Here is a 23,359-nt window from a genome sequence, read left to right as displayed (position 1 = left end):
TAATTTCGTGCAAACTCCGTGATACTAACACAGTGCTTTTACAGCCATGCACCAAACCTCAGGTCTTATGAATGCTCTAGGAAAACAGCCCAAATTTTTCATAAAAGGTGACCAAACCTTTACATTCATATAGGTGATTCCATCAAGTCTATCTTCCACATAGAATATCATAAGATTATGGAATCATTGAAAGCAAAAATAAGCTCAACCTTTCTCATATCATGTGATGAATCCATTTAGTTCTTCTCAATAGCACCACCACAATGGATTATGGAAACATTATTAGTACAACTCAAGTAAATCCATCAAGTGCGTCTCAAAAGCAATACTACAATGGGCTATCCAATATTCCAATAGTTAACTCAATCTCACAAAGCACTATCACCCGCTATAGGGATAAGATATGTAGGGCATATTAACGGCCTATATGGCTTCGTTTGATGACAAACGGGTATCCACCATATTATCTCAATCCATAGACTTTAGACCTATTCCCCTCAATGTTTTAAGGATTATTTCTTTTTGCTAAACTCTTGGTTAAAGGATCCACCAAATTTCTCTCGAACCTTACATATTCCAAGGAAATAACACCATATTTCAATAGCTGTTTAACTACACCATGTTTGATGTGAATATCTCTTGTTTTTTTTTCCATTATACACATTGTTTTTTAGAATTCCAATTGCCACCTGTAAGTCATAATGTAAAGAGATAGATGTAGCTTGTTCCTCGTCACGACCCGACTAGAGGGCCATGACGGGTACCCGGGGCTACCCTACCGAGCACCACCCACCATACTTGTCATCCACCTCACCCTGAATATACGTCATTCTCAACACGGAACTTATCATAATATAATCATTATCGTTTCCAAAACATATATATATATATATATATATATATATACATACATACATAAACCCACGAGGCTACCAAGAATGATGTACCAAAATATACACTATTGTAATCATGAAACATCTACTACCCACACATACGTATCTACGAGCCTCTACTGGAATACTGAGACATAAGGACGGGACAGGAACCCGTCATACCCAAATATACATACACAAAAGAATGTATCAATAAGCTGCACCTCCAGAGTAGTGGAGTGCTCCTGTGTAAGCTGATGTGGCTCCTAAGAATCTGGGCCATCTCCCTGTCTACCTGTGGGCATGAACACAGCATCCATAAAAGAAAGGACGTCAGTACAAGAAATGTACTGAGTATGTAAGACATATACAATAATATGATAAAGAGATACAAGAATGTAACATAAAGTGATAACCTGTAACTGATTGCCTCTTAAGGCGGAGTCATACATGCTAACTCAGATAATAACCAACATCACATCATGTATGCATATATAAACTGCCCGACCATATAGGTACGGTGTGATCATTATTAGCCCGTGTCCGGGCCTCTAGCGTCCGGGGTAAACATTTCATGCAGCCCATTAGTGGTGTCTGCCCATGCCATCTAGACATGGTGTAATCATCATCATAGCTGCCCACTACGCCTGTCGTAGTGGTGACTGCCCGGCTATATAGGCAGGGTGTAATCATACGTATACATAACATAATGCATGCATGAGAGCTCAAGAAAAGCTATAACTTTATCGGAGTGACGTAAGGTCGGTAACCTCCGATTATGTTATGGAATAGTCATGATCGTCATATCTCACCTTGAAGGAACTAGTAACATGAGGTAAGTCTAACAACAATGAACAATTATCAAGGAAAACATAAAATAACATCATAAACCTTATAAAAGCATCAATTCATAAGCTTTGGAATCTTTAGAATTAGAACCATCAACCTCATCATTATCATAAAGCACATCTCATCTCTATCTCATAAGGAGCTCTTAGGCATCTTTAACTTTCATCTTTTGGGATGTAAGAAGGTCAAGGAAACATAGAGAAGAAATCATAATATATAAGTCATGCCTTTGAAGGGGACTAGCCTTACATATCTTTACGTGTCTCTAGCTTTATTGACTAAATGCTTCCCTCCAATATTCACAATTCTACATTCAAGAGAATTCGTACTTAAGTTAGATAACCGGAAACATACTTTAGGTCTCAATTAACAATCTCAGAGCTAACGAAAATTGGGCAGCATCTCCTTTGTTTCAATGACTTCCTCCACATAATAAACAACTCCCAAACATCAATAACAACACCCACAATATCATAATCAATAACTTCATCAAGCAAGACATTATTCAATCTTCAACATTCCCTATCAAAATCATTCATAATCATAACTATGGCACAATCTTTTGTATCCATTCTTATATAATACTTCTTTAACACCATTTTCATCATTCACAACAAGATTTTACTCATGGCATGTCAAGAATCATAATTCATCAAGCTACTATTCAAGAATACCATTATTTCTACATTTGAGCTTCATTTTCCATTTCCTTCCCCAATCCAAGTTATTCAACCATTCAATACTCTTAATAACATGAAATAAACGTAAAACTCACCTTTTATTGTGTAGGAATGAACTTTGGATGAAGATACTTCACTTGAAGAAAACCTAACTTCAATTCCAAAGAAATTTCTAGCTTCCATTAACCCTAGCTAGCATCCTTGCACTTGATTTCCTTTGATTATTGGTATTTGATCTTTGATCTCCCTTGAATTTGTGTTAATAAGATGTTGGAATATTCTAGAGTTCTTGAGAGGAGTGGAGAAGATGGGGAAATGGAAAATTAGAACTTAAAACTTATATTTATACTTGGAGAAAAAGCTGTCCCGATCGAGTTATACGGACACTTATACGGTCCGTATAAGTGACCGTATACCACCATCAGGGATTTTCCTTTTCTGTAAAGGTTATACGGACCCTTATACGGACAGTATAAAGTTATACGGACTGTATAAGTGATCGTATAACTCCACTTTTCTGAAATTATTCTCGTCGATTCGTTTGACCTCCAATCCTTACGGGACCTACTTAAAACTTGTTTAACACTTCATCAACAATCTAGATATCCTCATAACTTATCTCCAAGGCATTATTAAATAATCATCAACTCGATAGTTGTGCAACCTTCCCAAAACACGACTTATACTTCACCTTCCTTTGACGAACTTTGTTTCACTAATTCCTATAACTTCAAAATATTATCGTATGCACTTTAAAACCACCAAATACCCTTCTTACAATCATACGAGCCTCATGTTCACCTTAAGCTCATGTTAGTCTATTTACGACGCAACGACATGAAATTTTTCGAGGTGTAACATTCCCCCACAATAACACATCTGCCAATAGATTTATCTGCCACTCATCTTCTTAGCCTTGTCTTTGTCAGTTACCTTGTTTGCATCACAACATCCTTCTAAAACAACAAGATTTTATTAAAATGCAAACACTAACCAATAGCACCTCTCAAGTAATTTAACAAACGATGAAGAGCATTCCAACAGGGTTATGAATATACCTGCTCAACCTGGTAACATCATAAATTATATCAAGCTGAGTAGAGTTCATGAGAAAAATTACACTACAAATATTTTAGCATATTCAATTTGAGAAACACTAGAACCTTTATTCTTCCTCGAGTGTAGGGAATCCTCACCGGAGATACATCAAAACAATCAAACTTTTTTTTAACATTTTCTCAATATAACGAGACTAACAATGAGAAGCCATTACCAGTTTTTTTTTTAATTCCTAAAATCGCATCTGCTTCTCCTAAATCTTTCATTTCAAATTGAGAAGATAAAAAGTTCTAATTTTATTAACAACACTCACATTTAGGGCCAAAAATAACATGTCATCCACATACTGGCATATAATCACTTTATCAGATCCTACGATCTTAGAATAAGCATAGGTATTAGATGTATTAATAACAAACCTATTGTCCACTAACACATGCTTAATCCTCTAATAGTCATGGAAAAGTCATGGTTAATACTCATTACTATAATATTATAATAGATCCTTTATTAGCATTTGTAAGAACTACATTTGATTAGCTATTAATGCCCTTTGAGTTCTTGCACTCAAATGACCACTATCCATTGATGAATAGCCTTGAATAACAGTTACAAAATGTTGAGAATATGATTTATAATAGATAGACATCAATCTCTTTATTTTATCATTATTCTTTAATCTTTTGATTGTCATATATTGGAGCATTTTAGGAATTTAGAGAGAGAAACTCTGACTTCTTTCTAAAATTTCACCTAACTGGCCCTTACACACTATGGCCTCTACGTCCACTGCCCAAGGTAAGCATCACCACCCTAAGTACAATCGGAACCACCGGACCCAAAACTGGATGAAATGGAGGTGGACACGCCGGAAAACTCTCCTTCAAACAAATCCTGACGGGAACTACACATCCTCTTTTAATCTCCACTACTTACACCTCGGATATGACCATCAATTCTGAGAGTGAAAATACGCACTCGGAAATAGATCCAATAGTTCTAAGTAATTAAGACAAAAATAATTATATGCCCTATCAATTTTTAGTCATCATTAAGGTTTTTGGGAAAAAGATTCCACATCATATTCTTGGAGCAAAGCTCCTTGAGATCTGGCAGCCAGAAGAACCTTTGGTCTTAATTGATCTGGGTTGGGACTTTTTTATTGTGAAATTCAGTCTAGAAGCTAGCTTGAGAACTCCACTCCATGATGGTCCTTGGTTTATACTAGGGCATTACATTTCAGTACGAAAGTGGGAACCGAATTTTGTACCAGTAGAAAGAAACTGCCATATACCACAGTTTGGATTCGACTATTCCAATTACCCTTAGAATTCTATGATAGAAGAACTCTTGAAAAAATAGGAAACAAGATTGGAAAGCTTCTAAAGATAGATACTTGCACCTTTTTGACACTTAGAGGGCGTTATATAAGGAATTTGAATGCGTTATATAAGGATTTGTGTTCAAATTCCGTTAGAAACACCAGTGAAAACTTTGGTGATGATTTGATCTCACCAACAACTACTGGTCTATGAAGGGGAATTTGAACCCATACTTCTTTTGTTGTAGGTTAGAAATACAGATGCACCCATACTTCTTTTGTTGCAGGTTGTAATTCCAGCCCATCAATTAAAGCACTGAAGGCCCAAAGTATCTTCATCAACACCCCGACTTATTCTCCCCAAACAAAAAAATGTTGGGACCCGCACCTCCACCTCATTAACTATACACCCTACCCCCTATAGTTACATTTAATTTAACCGATCCCATATCTATGTCTTTTATTAAAAATTCCACCAGGCATTCCTTGAGTGAAGGATCAAAAAAAATATTACCCAATTTATCTGAGCATAATCATTACTCAGCTAGTACCTCAATGCACTCTCACTCTTCTCTGAGCTCCCTAATCAAAGAAATGATAGGAAGCTCAAAAGTTTTATCCACCCCTCTTTTAGGCCCCGATGATCACACTCTCAACTCAGATTCTCTTCATATTCCCTCTAAGGAAAAAGAAGAGAACAATTCAGACAGAAACAATGGCGACTCCAAACCCAAACCCCACTGCACCACCCCAATCAATGGTGATGAAACGTTTACCACCAACGCATGTACTGGAATCATGCATAGATTTGGCCATGATGGGGTACTGTCACGATCCATTTTCACTAAGTCGTGCGGGCTCCTACCTTCCCCATCGCGGTAGGCGAACCCTTATCTTAAAAATCATAAAACATAAGTAAAGCGGAAGAAAATAGAATAACGTAAGTCTCACGATAATAATATAAAGTAATGCGGAAGTAATGAGAATCCAACTTTAGTAGCTGGTCTAGTCATACAAGAGCTCTATTAATACTACAAGTCTGAATAATACATAAAATCTCAAATGATGTCTCAAAATAAAAATAAGACATAGATAGTAAGAAGAGCCTTCGGGCAGCGAACGTCCTCATACTCACCCTGAATAGACTTGGCAAATAACCCCCGACAATCCTACCACGAGGTGTGTAAGAGATCCAACTCGGTATCGTATTCATAAAAGAATGCAACAAGCGTAGGTCAGTACAAACAACATGTACTGGTAGGTATCATGGGCCAACTAAGACTAGCTAACGTATATAAAGACAACAAGCAAGATAAACCCGTAAAAAAACAAGGTACAAGTCAACACGAATCAATAACCACGGTACAAGTCATCACCTATGTTATAGCATCTAAACCCAACTGTGCCAAGTCTCAGTATAACCAATCTGAACTAGTATATCACAATCATATCACAACCATATCACAGAAAACCAAGAGGTATAATCTAATGCAATAATGTATGAATGTTGAATGCAATGCTTATGCACCGTACACATGTACTCCGACGATGGAACGTCACATCTCGACAGCATAACCCATGGGGGACCTACGAAGTCCATGTACCAATCACTCCGCACACAGCCCAGAGATGACTCCATATCTAACCAATACGCCTTATATCAGTCATTCCGCATATAGCCAGAGATGACTCGATATACTATAAGTCTCAGAATAGTACCTGTCACTCCGCACACAGCCCAGAGATGACTCATATCAAATGTGTCTCAATGCATCTGTATTTTCTTCTAACTTTTGACACGCCCCAAACTGAGGGGCATGACTGGCACCCGACTCGACTCACCGCGCGACACATGGCATGCTTACATGCATAATTTATATCTCAAAACTATACTATGGCATCCGCCACTTACAAGCAGAAAAGGCCCGACATGACAGTAGACATATGCACATATTAGTACTATATATAAATGAGAATCTCCAATTTTGTTGCATCACAATGCCAATACAATCCACCAAGCTTCTACACATGGCTACTCTCTTTTTCATTTGTGCATTCGTTGCTTTTTTCCTCAAGTTTATCCCTACGTGGGCTTTGTATTTGGGGTATACCCTATTGATATTTTAATAACTTCCTGTGAATCTTTATGGCTCCTTTCTCCTTCCTGTCCATATTTCGTGGTTATTTTTAGTTTTATATTTAGTTTAAAATAAATAATAATTTACTTCCTTTGTCCCGATTTAAGTATCTTAGTTTAACTAAGTATAGAGTTTAAGAAATAAAAAGAGATTTTTGAATATTGTGGTCCTAAAAAAGATGTGTATTATGTACTTAAATGTCCTTTGAATTTTATGGTTATAAACTTGCAATGCAGGATGTTTATAATGTCAACTTACTAAATATAGAAAGAGATACTCTTTTTGGATAGGCAATGTAATGACCTGTTTCGTCGTTACTATGAAATTGTAAGGAAGGAAACAACTATGGGGCTTAACGATGTCTCCACCTTCTTGCACCTTGGAAACAACCAAGATCGTCATATGCATCGCGTAAGCAATAGAAGTGTGAGCAAACAAATAGAGTCAGACCGCTACGGTGTCGCACAGACACTACACGGTGCCGGCGTGGGGTATACCAACCGCCGTAGCGGTAACCGCAGAGTGATCGGCTTCAACCGCCATAGCGGCGTGTTGCCGCCTTACGCCAGTACCGCCGTGCAGCGGTACACCTACCGCCGGGGCGGTTTCGTATAGTGAATTCCACCTATTTAAGTGACATTTCGGGAATTAACTTCATTTCTCTAAACCCTAGTGAGTCTAGCCGCCTTTGGAGTAATTTTGGAGCCAAAAATGATACTTCCTTGGGAAAGGTTATTTCCCTAACCTCTTCCATCCATTCTCCTAACATTGATTCTGATTAAGGATCCTTGTCTAGAGTCACAAATGGGAATCTCAAATCCCTTAAGTTCCAAAATGATGAATCCTTGTCCTTCTTGATATAAAGTCCTTGGGATATTTTCCTATGCTCATCATCCTAACATGAGTCCCAACCTAATCCTTCACCTATCCCATTAAAAATACCTTTGGGTCTCTATTTTAGATCTTGGAAATGGATTTCTTTAAATAAGCCTAAAATGGCAATTTGACCAAACTAGTAACTTGAGTAAGGTCATGAATGTCCTAAATCCAGGTTGATCTATCAACTAGTGTTGTGATAGTGAGCTTTTAGGTAGGATAAAATTCCATATCTACCTTAGCAATTTCGAAGTCCTTGGGAAGGACCCTAATGGTGAATTCTACTCTTGGGTCTCATGGTTGTCTCCGAGCTTTTCATATGGATTACGCGGTGGTGATTAATTGAGGCATCATTGGACGTTCGTGGCATCCGCTCAGCCATGAGGTAGGTTATGGTTTCCTTTCGGTAGACTCCGATTAGTTTTTCGTATTGTTGTGTAGAAGAAACGGAGAATGCACGTATAGGAATTTGGAGCTATGGGATGAAATCTTAGAATGGTATTGTTGTGTGTGACTTGTTTGTTTGGGCTTGTGGCCAGTAGACTCCTTAGGTATTAATGCGACCTTGTTGATTATCGGTGGATTTATGTGACTTGGGAGTAGCGGATGAAATCTAGTTATGCCTATCGATGAGATTATTATAGTGAATCTAAACGCTAGCTGAAGATATAAAATGAATCACGGTAGTGAATGATGTCCTAATTAAATGGTGACGAGTGACTCGAGTGTAGGGTGAGATTCTTATCCTAAGAAAATATACTGATTAGGGAAATGGTAATACCGTATGTTAATTGATTGACTTGATGTGTGTTAGGCTAGCCGCACCGTTATGTGTGTTTGATTGTTCAATTGTATTGGCTTGATGCCATGTGTAGTTGGTAGATATCAAATGTTGCTTGTTATCCTCGTTCGGATAGGATTGACATACCCGTTATTGGTATTTTTACTTGGATATATTGTGGCATTGTCACGACCCAAACCGATAAGTCGTGACGAGTGTCTGACCGCTAGCGACCAAACACCCTTTAATACACGTATCGAACCATATCGAACATCCGGCGGCCCCCATAAGTGACTTAAACTGATCTCATAAACGGGGTGACATCATAACTCTGTACAATCTGAATATATATACATATACATGCTAAAGGAACAAATTGCAAGCCGGCAAGTTGTGGCCGCCACATATCCGTACACAAAAGAATAGAAGTCGACAAGGCTACATCATCTCGACTAATACATACAACTGCCTACGTCTCACCGGAATAAAGCTGTAGAAAGGACGGGACAGGGCCCCATCATACCCATATGCATATACATCTCAAAAGGGTGGTATACAAAAGTGATCAAGCCTCACGATCAAAATGGGCCTTGCGATCGATTCTTGGATATAAAGGTCCCTACCGAGTTGGACCACTGTCGGTCTCGAACTCGCAGCGTGAACGTAGCCCCTCGAGCAATGGGGAGTCAGTACGAATAATGTACTGAGTATGTAAGGCATAAGAGTAACATGTATTTATGTAAGAATCATGAATAAAATTTGAACTCATAAGCTGAAATGACTATCGACATGTATTTGTATGAGCTAGTATCTGTATGTGTCTGCATAAATCTATATAACTGACAATGCCTCTGTGGGCGTATAAGATGCATGCTCTCAATGATAATCATGATCATATATATATATATATATATATAGGTCATAGTGCTGAGGAACATTCAGCCTGATCCATAGCCCATATAATAGTGCCGAGGAACGTACGACCCGATCCATATATCATATAATAATGCTGAGGAACATACGGCCCCATCCATATATCATCATCGAGGTGCACCAGCTGATCAGGTGGTAATGCGTATATAACGCCTATCCCTTTTCCCCATACCCCATATACATATAGTACACATGTATATAACGCCTTCTGGTCATGGGTCAATATGCATATGTATATGAATACAATGCATAACTGAAACGTGTACATAGAATGCTCGGAGTGACATAAAGCCTTATTACCTCCGATGGACAACCTTTGAACTAACATTGTCATCATAAGAAGTCTTAAGACCCATGAACAGAAGGAACAATCATACGGGGTATAGGAACATCAAAGACTAAAATACTCCTAGTGCTTGTAAGAGTAGAGTAACATGGAATCTCGATTATGCTAGTTGGCTCATATCATAGGATCATGCCAAAAGAAAGAAAGGGGCAGCCTTAACATACCTTAGAATATATCCAATCGTCCAACCTCTACTCCTCGGACTTGTAAGTCTACAATCAAGATAACGTAGGCCTCAATTAGACTATTTACCTTATTTATGAACCATTTTTAAATACAAATAGAGCTTAATTATGGACAACATTTCCCTTGTAAACTTACAACTCTTCAACTTCACATTCCATCCAACATCAACCACAATATCCACAACAACAATGACAACACTTACATATCAAAATATACTCAAGTCCATTCCCAATCATCTCTTAAAATAGCCCCAAGTCACTATCTTACCCTTCATCCATTTACCACTTCCATAAGTATCCTCTCTTCACTTAAAACCACTAAAACTCTTGATAATTAACTTAAATACAAGGGTAGAAATCATTTACATACCTTGAGGGGTCTAAGATTCCAAGGATTAGCTTCAACTTCAACTTCCCAAGCTTCACAACTTTTATGAAACCCTAGGAGCAACCTTTTTCTTCACAAGCTCGGGTTTTGCGGGGCTCGGATCTTACCAAATCTCCACTATTATGATAGGAAATATTGGGAGTAAATATACTAGAGTTTTCTATGACTTGGAAGAGAGAAAATGAGAAATAAAGTCGTGGGATCATATATTTATACTTAGAACTAAAAAGTTCCAGCGGTGCGGTTCGACGAACAGGTCGATGACCTGTCGACGTGTCGACGGTCCGTCGACTTGCTCCGTTGACCTACGCCTGCAGATTCAAGGCTACGGAACCATAACGACACCGGACAATGACGGTCCGTCGACATGTCGACGGCTCGTTGACGATGACTGGTGTCTGCAGATTTTCCTGAATTAGTTTAGGTTGCGTCGATTCGATTCATTCAACTTCTAATCCTGTAAATTGCCAGGAATACCTACTGTTACCTTTGTACACGGGATAAGACACTTTCTATCTCCAAAACTCGGGCTCGGGTATATATTCCAAAGGCATACCCGATTAGGACACCATAGGTTCTTCTACGACGAAAACGAGAGGCGTAACATTCTCCCCCCTTAGGAACATTCGTCCTCGAATGTTCAAACAAATCATGAGCTATAGGAATTTCAGCAGAGTTTCCCCTATAATTATACCAACACAGCCTGCACACAGCAACCCAAAATAATGCCACACAGGGCCATATACTACAACATACAATACCATGGCCTCACACGACCAATCATGATAACTGAAAATGAAATAATACCTAGGGGAGATGATGCCTCAGACTGCACCTCTTGAAATGCCGAAAACCAATACGGGTACTTAATCTTCATTGCCTCTTCCGCTTCCTAAGTCACTTCTTCAACATTATTATTCCTCCATAAAACTTTAACGGAAGCTACATCCTTGGTTCGCAACCGACGGACCTGTCTGTCCAATATAGACACTAGAACCTCTTCGTGTGATAACTGCTCGGTCACTTGGATATCATCTACTGGTACAACTCTTGAAGGATCTCCGATACATTTATGAAGCATAGACACATGAAATACCGGATGTATAGACCCCAACTCAGAAGGCAATTCTAGCTCATATGCCACCTTACCCACAGTACGAATGAACTTATATGGGCCAATATATCGAGGGCTCAACTTACCCTTCTTACCAAACCTCATCACTCTTCAGGAAAACTCAATCGCCTACCTCAAACTCTAACTTGCGTCGCCGATTATCCGCATAGGATTTTTGTCGACCCTGAGCTGTTAGCAATCTTTTCCGAATGACTTTCACCTTGTCAACTGCTTGCTGTATCAAATCTAGCCCAATTAGTTGATTTCCTCCGACATCAAACCATCCTATAGGCAACCTATATTTTCGCCCGTATAAAGCTTCATAAGGAGCCATCTGGATACTAGAATGATAACTGTTATTATTGGAATACTCAATAAGAGGCAAATGGTCATGCCAACTGCCTTGAAAATCAAGCACACAAGCTCTAAGAATATCCTCAAGGGTTTGTATAGTACGTTCAGCCTGTCCATCTGTCTGCGGGTGAAATGCAGTACTAAGACTCACCTGAGTCCCCAATCCATTCTGAAAAGATTTCCAGAAGTTAGCTGTGAACTGCGCTCCCTTATCTGAAATAATGGCTGTAGGAACACCGTGAAGCCGTACAATTCTCTTTGAGATAAAGCTTCGCATAATCTTCGGTTGCATAAGTATTTCTGACAAGCAGTAAATGGGCTGACTTTGTAAGCCTATCAACTATGACCCATATCGAATCATACTTCCGCTGAGTACGGGGCAAACCTGCAATAAAGTCCATATTAATTACCTCCCATTTCCATGTCGGGATCTCTATAGCTTGCAATAAACCTCCGGCCTTCTGGTGCTTTATCTTAACTTGCTGACAATTCGGACATTGAGCAACAAATTTTGCTATATCTCTTTTCATACCATCCCACCAATAAACTTCCTTGAGATCATGGTACATCTTTGCCCAGCCTGGATGAATAGAATAGCGAGAATAATGTGCTTCCCCCATAACCTGCTGACGAAGTCCCATAACATTAGGAACACATAATCTACGTCGATACCTAAGTACTCCATCCCCTGTAATCACAAAGGGCGTCTTTTCTTTCTGAGGTGCTGTATCTCGATAATGGGCTAGAACAGGGTCTTCATACTGATGTTGCTTTATCTCTGCTGCCAAAGACGACACTACTGTGTTCTGAATTGTGACTCCTACATCGCCTGAGTCTATCAATTGGACTCCGAGGCTAGCTAATTGATGAACTTCGCGGACTATCTCCTTTTTCTCTAGCTGAACATATGCCAGGCTGCCCATGGATTTACCACTAAGAGCATCGGCTACCACATTAGCTTTCCGAGGGTGGTACAGAATATCAACATCATAATCCTTTAGCAACTCTAGTCGTCGCCTTTGACGTAAGTTCAAGTCCTTACGCTTAAATATGTCTTGGAGACTCTTATGATCGGTATATAGATATTAACGTGAACACGTATAAATAGTGTCTCCATATTTTCAAGGCATGAATCTCGTAGCCTAACTCAAGATCATGATTCGGATAATTCTTCGTCGTCTTAATGCCTAGAAGCATAAGCGACAACCTTACCGTCCGCATTAACAACGGCCAAACAATACCGAAGTATCATAATATACCACATAGCCATCTCGTCATTTTTCTGGAAGAGTCAAAACGGGTGCTGAAGTCAATTTGTCCTTCAATATCTGAAAACTCTGCTCACAAGCATCCGTCCACTGGAACTTAGCTGATTTCTGAGTTAGCTTAGTCAACGGGGCTGAAAGAGAGGAAAATCCTTCCACAAACCTTCTATAATAACCTGCCAAGCCCAAGAAACTACGTATCTCCGTTGGTGTTGTGGGCCTTGGCCAATACATCACAGCCTCAATCTTTTCAGTGTCCACTCTAATGCCCTCATTTGAAATAATGTGACCCAAAAAAGCCATAGAGTTTAACCAGAACTCACACTTGGAGAACTTGGCATACCACTCTCTACCTCGAAGAATTCCGAAACCGGCCGTAGACGTTTGCATGATTAGCCTCTGACGGCGAATAAACCAGAATATCATCTATAAACACGATCACGAACAGATCTAAGAAGGGCCTGAATACACGATTCATCAAGTCCATGAATACAGCCGGAGCATTAGTTAGCCCGAACGACATAACACGGAACTCGTAGTGGCCATATCTAGTCCGGAATGCCGTCATTGGAATATCTTCCTCCTTCACCCTAACCTGGTGGTACCCCGATCTCAAGTCTATTTTCGAGAAATATTTGGTGCCTCGTAGCTGATCAAATAGGTCATCAATTATCGGAAGAGTATACTTATTCAGTCACTTTATTTAATTGCCTGCAATCAGTACACATTCGCAAAGAGCCATCCTTCTTCCTTACAAATAATACCGGTGCTCCCCACGGCGATGTACTGGGCCTGATAAAACCCTTATTAAGTAAATCCCTCAACTGTTCCTTTAATTCTTTCAACTCTGCAGGTGCCATCCTATAAGGAGGAATAGATATTGGCTCTCCAGGTTTAGCTGCGGTGAACATTGGGGATCAAGGTTAATAAATCCCTCACACAGGCACTTACAACACTAACAGAAACACTTGCATCGGCGCCTACCTGGCGCTGAGTTTGAGCAGGAATCAACCTAATCAATAGTCGCACAGCACTTTGCGTATCGATATCTTTCTCGGGACCGATAGGTGGAGGGACTGGAGGTGCAGGATCCCTCTCCCGCTCCTCAGGCGCTGCCGGAGTCGGATAACCCTGGCTATGGCCCTCATTATCTACTGCTCTACTTGCAGCCTCAGCCATTATACCCTTACCCTTTTAGGCTGCTGTAGTTTTCCTGGTTACCGAACGCTGTATTTAAAACACGTCAAGGTTAAGGAATTTCCACTTCCTACGACTCAGCTCTATCATACTCTCTAAGATTAAGAAGGAAGGACAACCATCCTAGATGTCTTGTAGCCTCCTTATTATAAATGTGGTGCACATTACACCCATAAGCAAGACTCCACTAGACACGGCTTGCAGACTTCCTAGGATAGACCTGCTCTGATGCTAAGTTTTTCACGACCTAAATCGTAGGGCTGTGACGGGCACCCCGTGCCCCGCTTAATCGAGCATACTTAACCATCTTATTGTTAACTTTATTTTCGGGCCATTTAGGCCATCATAAATGACATCCATAAAATAGAGAGGAAGCATTCAATATCGTAATTCAAACCAAAAGATATATATACAATAGTGGCCCACCAGGCCTCTTAAAGGTACGTAATCATGTTATGGCGACCTAACATAGGACCTAGTCTGAAAGACCTCTAAACTGATATAGATAACATGTGTATGAGTCAGAACAGGGCCCTGACGTACCAATATATATATATATATATATACGACATCGTGACACGGTAGTACTCCGAAGTACAAGAGCCTGCCAATCAAAACCCTAGAATCTTAGGCTACCTACGAAGGAGGGTCCTCAACACGTCTACCTGAACCTGCACGGCATGCATGAAGCACCTCCAGGCAAAGGGGTGTCAGTACAGAAAATGTACTGAATATATAAGGTAGAAATGAGCCATAATAGTAAGACATAAATCGAAAAGGGATACGAGAATCAACCTATACCATAACCTGCCACTAAGGGCCATAAATATGCATATTATACTTTTGAAAACATGATTATATATATATATATATATATATATATATATATATATATATATATATATATATATATATATATGCCTTTACCCATTCGGTCCATCGATCCTTTCCCCATCGGGCTTCATATAATATCGGGCCCCTTCGGGTATCATTATCATCATATACAACGCCTTTCCCCTTTCCTCTTTCCCGAAGAAACAACCGAACGTGCTCACTTATTACTTCTAACCTTGGTACTATTAGTTCTATTTTCTTGATTATTTCTAATATTAATGAAATTATAGTAATATTTTGTTGTAGAGTTATTTGATCCGATTTAGCGTTAGGTATATAATCTTTATAGTCTGCTGGTAAAGGTATAGACTTTTCTATTAATTTTGAGGCTTTTTCTTGAGCTAAGATAGGTCTACTATATGTATATATAGAGTAAGTAATGCATCAAAGAACTTACAAGACTTGGAACTTCCTTTGGAGTGACTCTCAAGTCATTCATCCTCGGAATTACGTTATGAATATCCATATAAATCTCAAGAATTTCATTTGAAACTCATGACTCATATTGAGCCATATTTGAAGACAACCATATGAAGGGACAATCAATATAGAGACAATACAACCTCCGTTTACGATTCGTTTCATAATAAAACATGCCAAAATAAAGAAAGGTTAGCCTTACGTACCTCGTCGTCTACTTAACCAATCAACGTATATCTTCCCAAGCTTGAAAATCTACATTTAAGACGATTCACACTAAGGTTAAGTTGTTGAAATACTTATAAGGTCAAATTAAACTAGAAGGTGAGTCAACGGAAGTCGGATGACATTTACTCTATATTCTCTACTTCCATCCAATTCCAAAACAACTCCAAAACATCAATAACAACACCAACAACAACATATCCAAGATGTTACATTCAAAATAGATTAAAATCAGTCCAAACTATTCATTAATAGTCTACAACGCAACAACTTTAATACAACATCTATGCTCCTTCCAGCCATGTTTATCTTCACTTTAAGACTTGTTAAACCTCCAAAACAACTCAACACAAGAGATAGGATGAAGAACATACCTTATAGCTTGAAGAACTTCAGCCCACACAACTTAATTCAAGGCCCAGTTAGCACAGCTTCAACTAGAAGCAAGAACAAATACCTTCTATGAACTTGTTAAGGTTTTGAGGCTTGATCTTCTCTTAAAATGAGTTAGGGAGGACTTGAGAGAGCTTGGGCGACCTCTAGGGCACTACTCTAATGAAATAAATGAACACCAAGTCATGGAAATAAATTTATAAGCGAACAACTATTCTCCACCGCCTCAACTGGGCTACTTGGCTTGCTGAGCGCGCCCTAAGTCGCGCCTTGGAGCTCACTCAGCGAGGCCCATGGCCTGCCCGAGCAGCTTGTAGTAAACATTCGTACCTTCCTACTCTAATTTTGTATTGATGAAGAGTTTGTTTCATTGCAAATTAGACTCAATGAACTTCAATTTCGATAGGTAATGAACCCCATAACTCCTTATATGCTAGGAGATACACATCCTTTAAGTTGGACAAAAAATCATGTCTAGAATTTTGCCAAATTTTTCCAAAGTTTCGACAAACATGATTTCTTTGATTCGCTTGATCCCAAAACCTTTAGATACTTACTTAAGACTTGTTAGAGGTCTTACTTAACCTTATAGGAATTCCATTACCCCTCTGAGCTTATGCTAGTTCACTTACGATACAAACAACACAAATTTTTTTACGAGGAGTAACAAGTACATAGGTCACAGTGAAACTAAAAATTGGTATCAGAGCTAATATATTTATATAAAGGCTAGAACCTTAAAATATTTGAGATGGTCGCACCTTCTAAAGTTCAAGAAGGTTAATTAATAACAAGGCCATCATGCTTCAATGACAAATATTACGGCTGGTAAAAGCAAGGATGCAAGACTTCATAATTATGAAGTCTTGAATTATGGGACATCATCATGAATGGTCCTATAGTTCCCATGACCACAGATGATAAAGGCAATAAAGATTTCCCAAGAGGAGAGAAGACTACACTGATGATAAGGACATTCAGGTCATCCAAAAGAATGCCCACACAAAGAAACTACTTGTTTTCAGCATTGGACTTGATGAATAGAGCAGAATCTTTTCATGTACAATTGCCATTGAAGTGTGGGAAAGCTATCAAACCATACATGGAGGTACTAGTCAGGTCTACGAGTCTAAGATTGCCCTATTAAATAAGATGTATGAGTTATTCAAGATGAATGAAGGAGAATTCCTTCAAGAAATGTTCAAGAGGTTCACACATATAACAAATAAACTAAGCTCTATTGAGGTTATTATTCAGTAAGGAAGAAGCATTGAAAAACTTCTTGATATGTTACCTCACTTTTGGAAGAGAAAAGATAATGCTATTACAAAGGCAAAGGATCCGGAGACAATGACTATGAAAGAACTCATGGGGAACTTGAAAACCGATGAGGTGAGAAAGCTCCTAATTCAAAAGAATAGTCCTCCAAGCAGATATGTGAACCTAGTCCGCATAGCTACCCAACATAAAAAATGAGGAAGACATTGCCCAACTCACCATAAGGTTTCAAAAATTGATTAGGAGAGGAGAGTACCTAAATAAAGCAAGCACCTCAAGACTAAGATGATGTGACAGAAGCACTCAAGAAGGATGCTTTAGATGTAGGAGGTTAGACCACTTCGTTAGAGAATGTCCAGAAGGAGAAGATGATGGGAGAAGGAATGATCCTGAAAGAAGAAGAAAGGAACCCTATAAGCAAGTTGTGAAAACATGGTAAGTATGCCAATAACCTATTACAACCAATTAGTTAAGTTACTAAAGCAGAAAGTAAAGTGAAAACATGATATATCCATAAAAAGTTTATATAATAATCAAAATGCGGGAAACACAACCCAAGACCACCCAAACTGGTCTCATATGTAAAAGAGCTAATATTTGTATCAATACATGTCTAAATGATTGAAAAACACAGAAAAGCATAAAATATATAGAGGGAGGTGGTGTTGTGGATCAGCTAATCAGCTCATCACGATCTCTAAAAGTGAAAGCCTCAGACTCAGTACGCTCTACGGGACCCACTCGTGCTCGGTAAGGAATCTGCATCACAAAGAATGCAGCAAGTATAGTATGAGTATGAGAAACACGTGTACTCAACATATCTTGCAGACCGACAATGAAGAATTAGTGACGACATTAAAAAGAAAAGTCTCATTTTAACCTGGTCCGGCTTACCTTACTTCGGATCGTTCAATTAACACGGTAGCGAATAAATCAAACATCAAGTAATCAATTAAAGATATGCCATGCAATGCAATTAAATGTCATCCAAGGCCACTTACTTTCCATAACCTGTGTATACACGGAGCTCCACTGAACTATTTAGGAGACGTGACCTATATGGGACTCCTGAGGTCCATAGACTCGGCACAGACGGCCTCCACATACTAGTATGTGCTCAAACCTATACTCATATTCAATCACATATCAATGTATGGCATGTCAAAAATATCATAGTAAGAGAATATTGAACAACATGTCCTTTTTTCCACTTTTAATTTTAGTGATTTCATGCATCTAAATTATGACCATGGGCAGATCATATTTACACAACTACCTCGATTATCGTAAGTATACGGGTAGAATGAAGTGATAAGTGCACATAAACAAGCAAAGAATCATTTAACTACCATATAATGTCCACATGTTTTGATATTCTGGGATTACAATCTGTAACTGCACAATTACATTATTTTCCATACATGGCATCGGTATTTGTACTAATTCTCGTCACACCACGAGTATTAGAACCCCCTCTTTCTCTCTTACCCCTTATTATTATTATCATTTTTAATCTGTACTTATCAAAACATTCCTCACCGAAGTCTAGAAAGTCTTAACATACCTCAAGACCGAGTAAACGAATCACAAAAGTGCCATTCTCCTTCCAAAGTGCCTCAGAACGATCCCAATCTATCAAATATGCAATCTACATAAGTAAACGAGTCCGTAGACACCAAAAATTCAACCCAAAAGTCAAACCCTAGCCTCCAAGGATGATGACACTAGATATCAGCTGAAGCCAAAACTCTCTAACACCGCGATTGGCAGATTTAGCCCCTGGAACTCATTCAGAACCCCCTGACAAAAACCAAATATGGATTTTGGTCATAAAATACACTAAGAACCTACCCAAACACTCAAAATGCTGACCCAGGATCGTCTTGACCTTGGTCAATTGTAATTCCTTTACTTAACTAGTTTCTCCACCAAAGGTCCAAATCATCGAAGCTCCTCGAGATCCGAACCAACTACTCGACTAATTAATAAATCACGTTTCGTACCTTATGGAATCGAAGAAATTCTGATTCGACTTCGTTAACCTCCGATGTTGACTTGGTCATACATTTTCATTTTCTTAACTTAAGAACTTCCAGTTTTACTATTTCTTCTCTGCTACTCTCCTGATTACCTTGGGAACCATGCTACCCATTCCCGCAAGTCAAGAATACCATTTTAAAGATACGGGAAGGGTATTTTGGTGAAAAATAGTCCAAAAGCTAATTATATTCAATAATGAGCATTATTTGCTGCTTATAATGACTAGTACATTTAGCCTTCATTAAATGAATGTGCGTTTTTGGTTCATTCAGATTGAAAAGCTGTTACATTTATTTGTGCATAGAATTTCATTAATTACCTTTAGATATGAATTAACAATACATACTTAATATAAGTCTTGGTTAATTAAATGATGTAGTGATTAATAACTTACTAATTTTAAGAATGAAGATTCACAACAAAGAGGATCAAAAGTGCACATTTTGAAATTTAAAAATACTTAGACATCTATCAGAAGGATGAAAATAAAAATTTGATGATATTTGAGGGATTAAAGCGCAAATTTCCCCATTGAATAGTTCAAGAAGGATAAATAAAATGCAAGAGACCGGAGAAAGTGGAACAAACAAAGTAACGACCACGTGGTTTGTATTTATTGGAGTACTAAACTATAAATTGAGCAGGCCTACATGACATTATTCAGAACAGTAAACTGATTTGAATTGAAGCCTTTTCGATATCTACCCATTATTTTGTTCTATCTTTATTAACGTGAGTCCGATTCAAAAGATGTCTTCCGGAAAGCTTGTAGTATATCTTGAAAATGCCACAGGCCTTGATGACACAAATTGGCTGAGTATGTTTCTAACAAACTCCTTTCTATTAGTAAATGTTATTTGTATTGATGAATAAAACTGAGAGTACTCCAAGCATGTAACAATTGATTACATGTTGAAGAGGAACCTTAATCAAATCTTATAAACTAGCATTTTTTTCTTGTTTACTGCATGGTCCAAGATGATCTTTATTCTCATCACAAATATAATATAGGATAACAAGTAGGAGGATCTCATTCGTTTCTATCACTTTCTGATCGTTGATTTGCCTCTTCGTCTATGTATAAACAAGTGGGACTTTATATTTTTATACGGGAAGTAAGGAGACAATGAACTATTTAGATCCAAATTTCATCTGCAAAATCACCCTTTTTATTGGGATCCTACATATATGCAAAAAAACAATTACTACATACATATAAAATAAATTTGGAATCCACTTCTTAGTAATCCAAAAATCAAGTAGATCAAGCATAAAATAGATGGAGAGAGTAAAATTCTTTGATTTTCCTTTCGTTGGAGGAGATGGTCAAGACACGGGCGGATGAGTTCTGCAGATGCACCAGTGAGGAGGTGCGAGAGTTTGGTCGTGGTTGAGCTGAGAAGAGGAAGAGGTAGGCATACGAAGTCTTGGGGAGAGGTGATTGGGCAGGATATGGTGCAACTTCAACTTACGAGGACATGACCCTTGATAGAAGGGCGTGGAGATCAAGTACCAGGGTAAAGGGTTAGTAGGTTGCACACAAATTACTCTCTCGTACTGGGAGTAGTTTGTATCTTTGTTTTGTCTGCTTATTAGATCCCTAGTACTATCTGATTGTTTCTTTCACTCTGTTATCTAATTATTTTGTTGTTATTACTGCTTCTTATTATTGTTTATTATTACTGTTGCTTTTTCATCTCTCCTTAAGCCGGGGATCAATCGAAACAGTCTCTCTACCTATCACAGGGTAGAGATAAGATCTTCATACACTCTAACCTCCCCAGCTCCCACCTGATGGAATGTTACTGGGTTGTTGTTGCTGTTGTTTCCTTTCGTTGGATATTATGCGATTGGTTTAACAAATTGCATGCACCACTGACAATATATTCTAGATCTGTCTCGAAGCGTAAAAGAAAAGAGAATAAAATTAGATCAAACTTATTACAGATGGAAAAAGTAAATGATCTATTTCCCTTCCATAGGATTATATTTTATTCAACTATGGTTTCTCCTTTAACTATGCATGCACGTCCGTTTACATAAAAAAATAAAAATACATACTCCCCTCATTCTTTATTTGATAAGTACGTCATAAATCCTTCATCTTTTGGTTTAATAAATTCAACTATTTCTAAAATTTCAACAGCTGATATGAATCCCTATGTGGTCTTCACCTGCGGAACTGAAGAGAAGAAAAGCAGTACTGCATCAGGTTTGTAATAATTAACTTATATCTGACATAGATGCTCGTAAAAATTGTTCAGACTTTAAACATTAAGGAATGATGTAATAGCTAAGAATCATAAAGACTAGAGAAAATATATCTCAAATACACTAATAATGTAGAAATTTGTTACAATTTCAATGTATAAGAGTTAAATCCAAATCTTAATATTATAAGTGGCTTTTTACAGGCGAAGGATCGTCCCCTGAGTGGAATGAGTCTTTCTATTTCACCAGTGGTTCTGATGAGCTTCACATCAAGCTTATGGATGAAAATACTTTCCAAAGTGACGATTTCATAGGAGAAACAACGTTAATAATCTCCCTCATTCCTTTCTATGCTATGAACATACACTTTGTTTTGCAAATAATCTATAGTCTCTAACGGTTCTTTTTTATTTCCCTATGCTTCGTGATCAAAACAGAATTTCCCTAGTGGAAGTGTTTAACGAAGGAGAAGTGGGATCAACTTCGTATGAACTTTACAAAGATGATGAAAATTGTGGATCCATCAGACTTGGCCTCAGTTTCACTCCTGAGGAGGTAATTAATTATATAGATTCTTCAACATGAAAATCAATTTTTTTTGTTTTATTTTTGAGTAAAAGAATAAGACTTCTCAAGATCAATGTATTTTTCTTGCTTGCAGAGGAGTGAATATGATGAGGACTACTAGTTTACGCTGTCCAGCTCAAGAATTTAAGTTTATGGAAGGGTTATTGGATTACCCATACAAGAAGAAATAGTTCTAGGAATAAATTATGAAATAATATTGAATTGGTTAGCTCAGTTATCACTTTTGTGATTTTTGTGCGAATAACATACGCATTAGTTATGCAGTATTTTTGGTATTATTTCAATCGGAATTTAATGGAGATACATGTGTTAGCAAATAAATGATATGTGTTATCAATTGTAAGTTAGTTGACTAATGTTTCTTAGCCAGTTATCTCTGGCGTTTGATTCTGATGTTACTTAGCAGGCTATCTCTCGCGGTTGTTTCTAATGTTTGCAACATATATTTTAAAATTAGTATTTTTTTTTTTCGCACTGTTATAAAGATAATTAAAATATGGCTATAGTTAGTATCATATAAAAGAAAATTTTATGATTGTAATTGTTAGTAATGTTTGAAACTGTAAATTGCGTCTCAACAATTTTATAAGAATGGTTTTCTATCATTCCAATGATATATGCAAAACAAAGTCCGAAAATCCAACATAAACAAACTCAAGAAAAAGAGCTTAAATAAACGAAACCTTCATGTGTATATCCTTTTACTGCGTGTATGAATATTCAAAATGTTTTCAATGTCCTTGATTTGATGATTGTAAATATTAGTTGTTGTCTGAAACTGCTTATTGTAATCTCATCTTGCCAACAGTATGCAAAAAATAGAATATTTAACATTTAAGAAAATCAATTATATATAGGAGTAAAAATTATTACCTTTTAGTCTTTGAAGAAAAATAGAAATCAAAAGTAATTTCAATTCAATCCTCAATACAAAAAATGATTATCATCGACC

The 23,359-nt window shown here is 37.9% G+C and overlaps 1 protein-coding gene across 1 annotated transcript; it reads left to right on the top strand.

Annotated features, from left to right (window-relative positions):
• Nucleotides 1-20,274: 20,274 nt before the first annotated feature.
• Nucleotides 20,275-22,780, top strand: LOC132054894 (elicitor-responsive protein 3-like). Its single transcript, XM_059446850.1, has 5 exons — nt 20,275-20,425; nt 21,755-21,820; nt 22,023-22,143; nt 22,257-22,374; nt 22,481-22,780. Exons 1-5 carry the CDS (start codon nt 20,359-20,361, stop codon nt 22,505-22,507), a joined length of 399 nt encoding a protein of 132 aa, XP_059302833.1. The 5' UTR covers nt 20,275-20,358; the 3' UTR covers nt 22,508-22,780.
• The last annotated feature ends 579 nt before the right edge of the window (nt 22,781-23,359 follow it).

Source organism: Lycium ferocissimum, chromosome 4, assembly GCF_029784015.1.
Source record: "Lycium ferocissimum isolate CSIRO_LF1 chromosome 4, AGI_CSIRO_Lferr_CH_V1, whole genome shotgun sequence".
Classification (NCBI taxonomy): domain Eukaryota; kingdom Viridiplantae; phylum Streptophyta; class Magnoliopsida; order Solanales; family Solanaceae; genus Lycium; species Lycium ferocissimum.
This window is presented reverse-complemented; position numbering and strand designations above follow the sequence as displayed.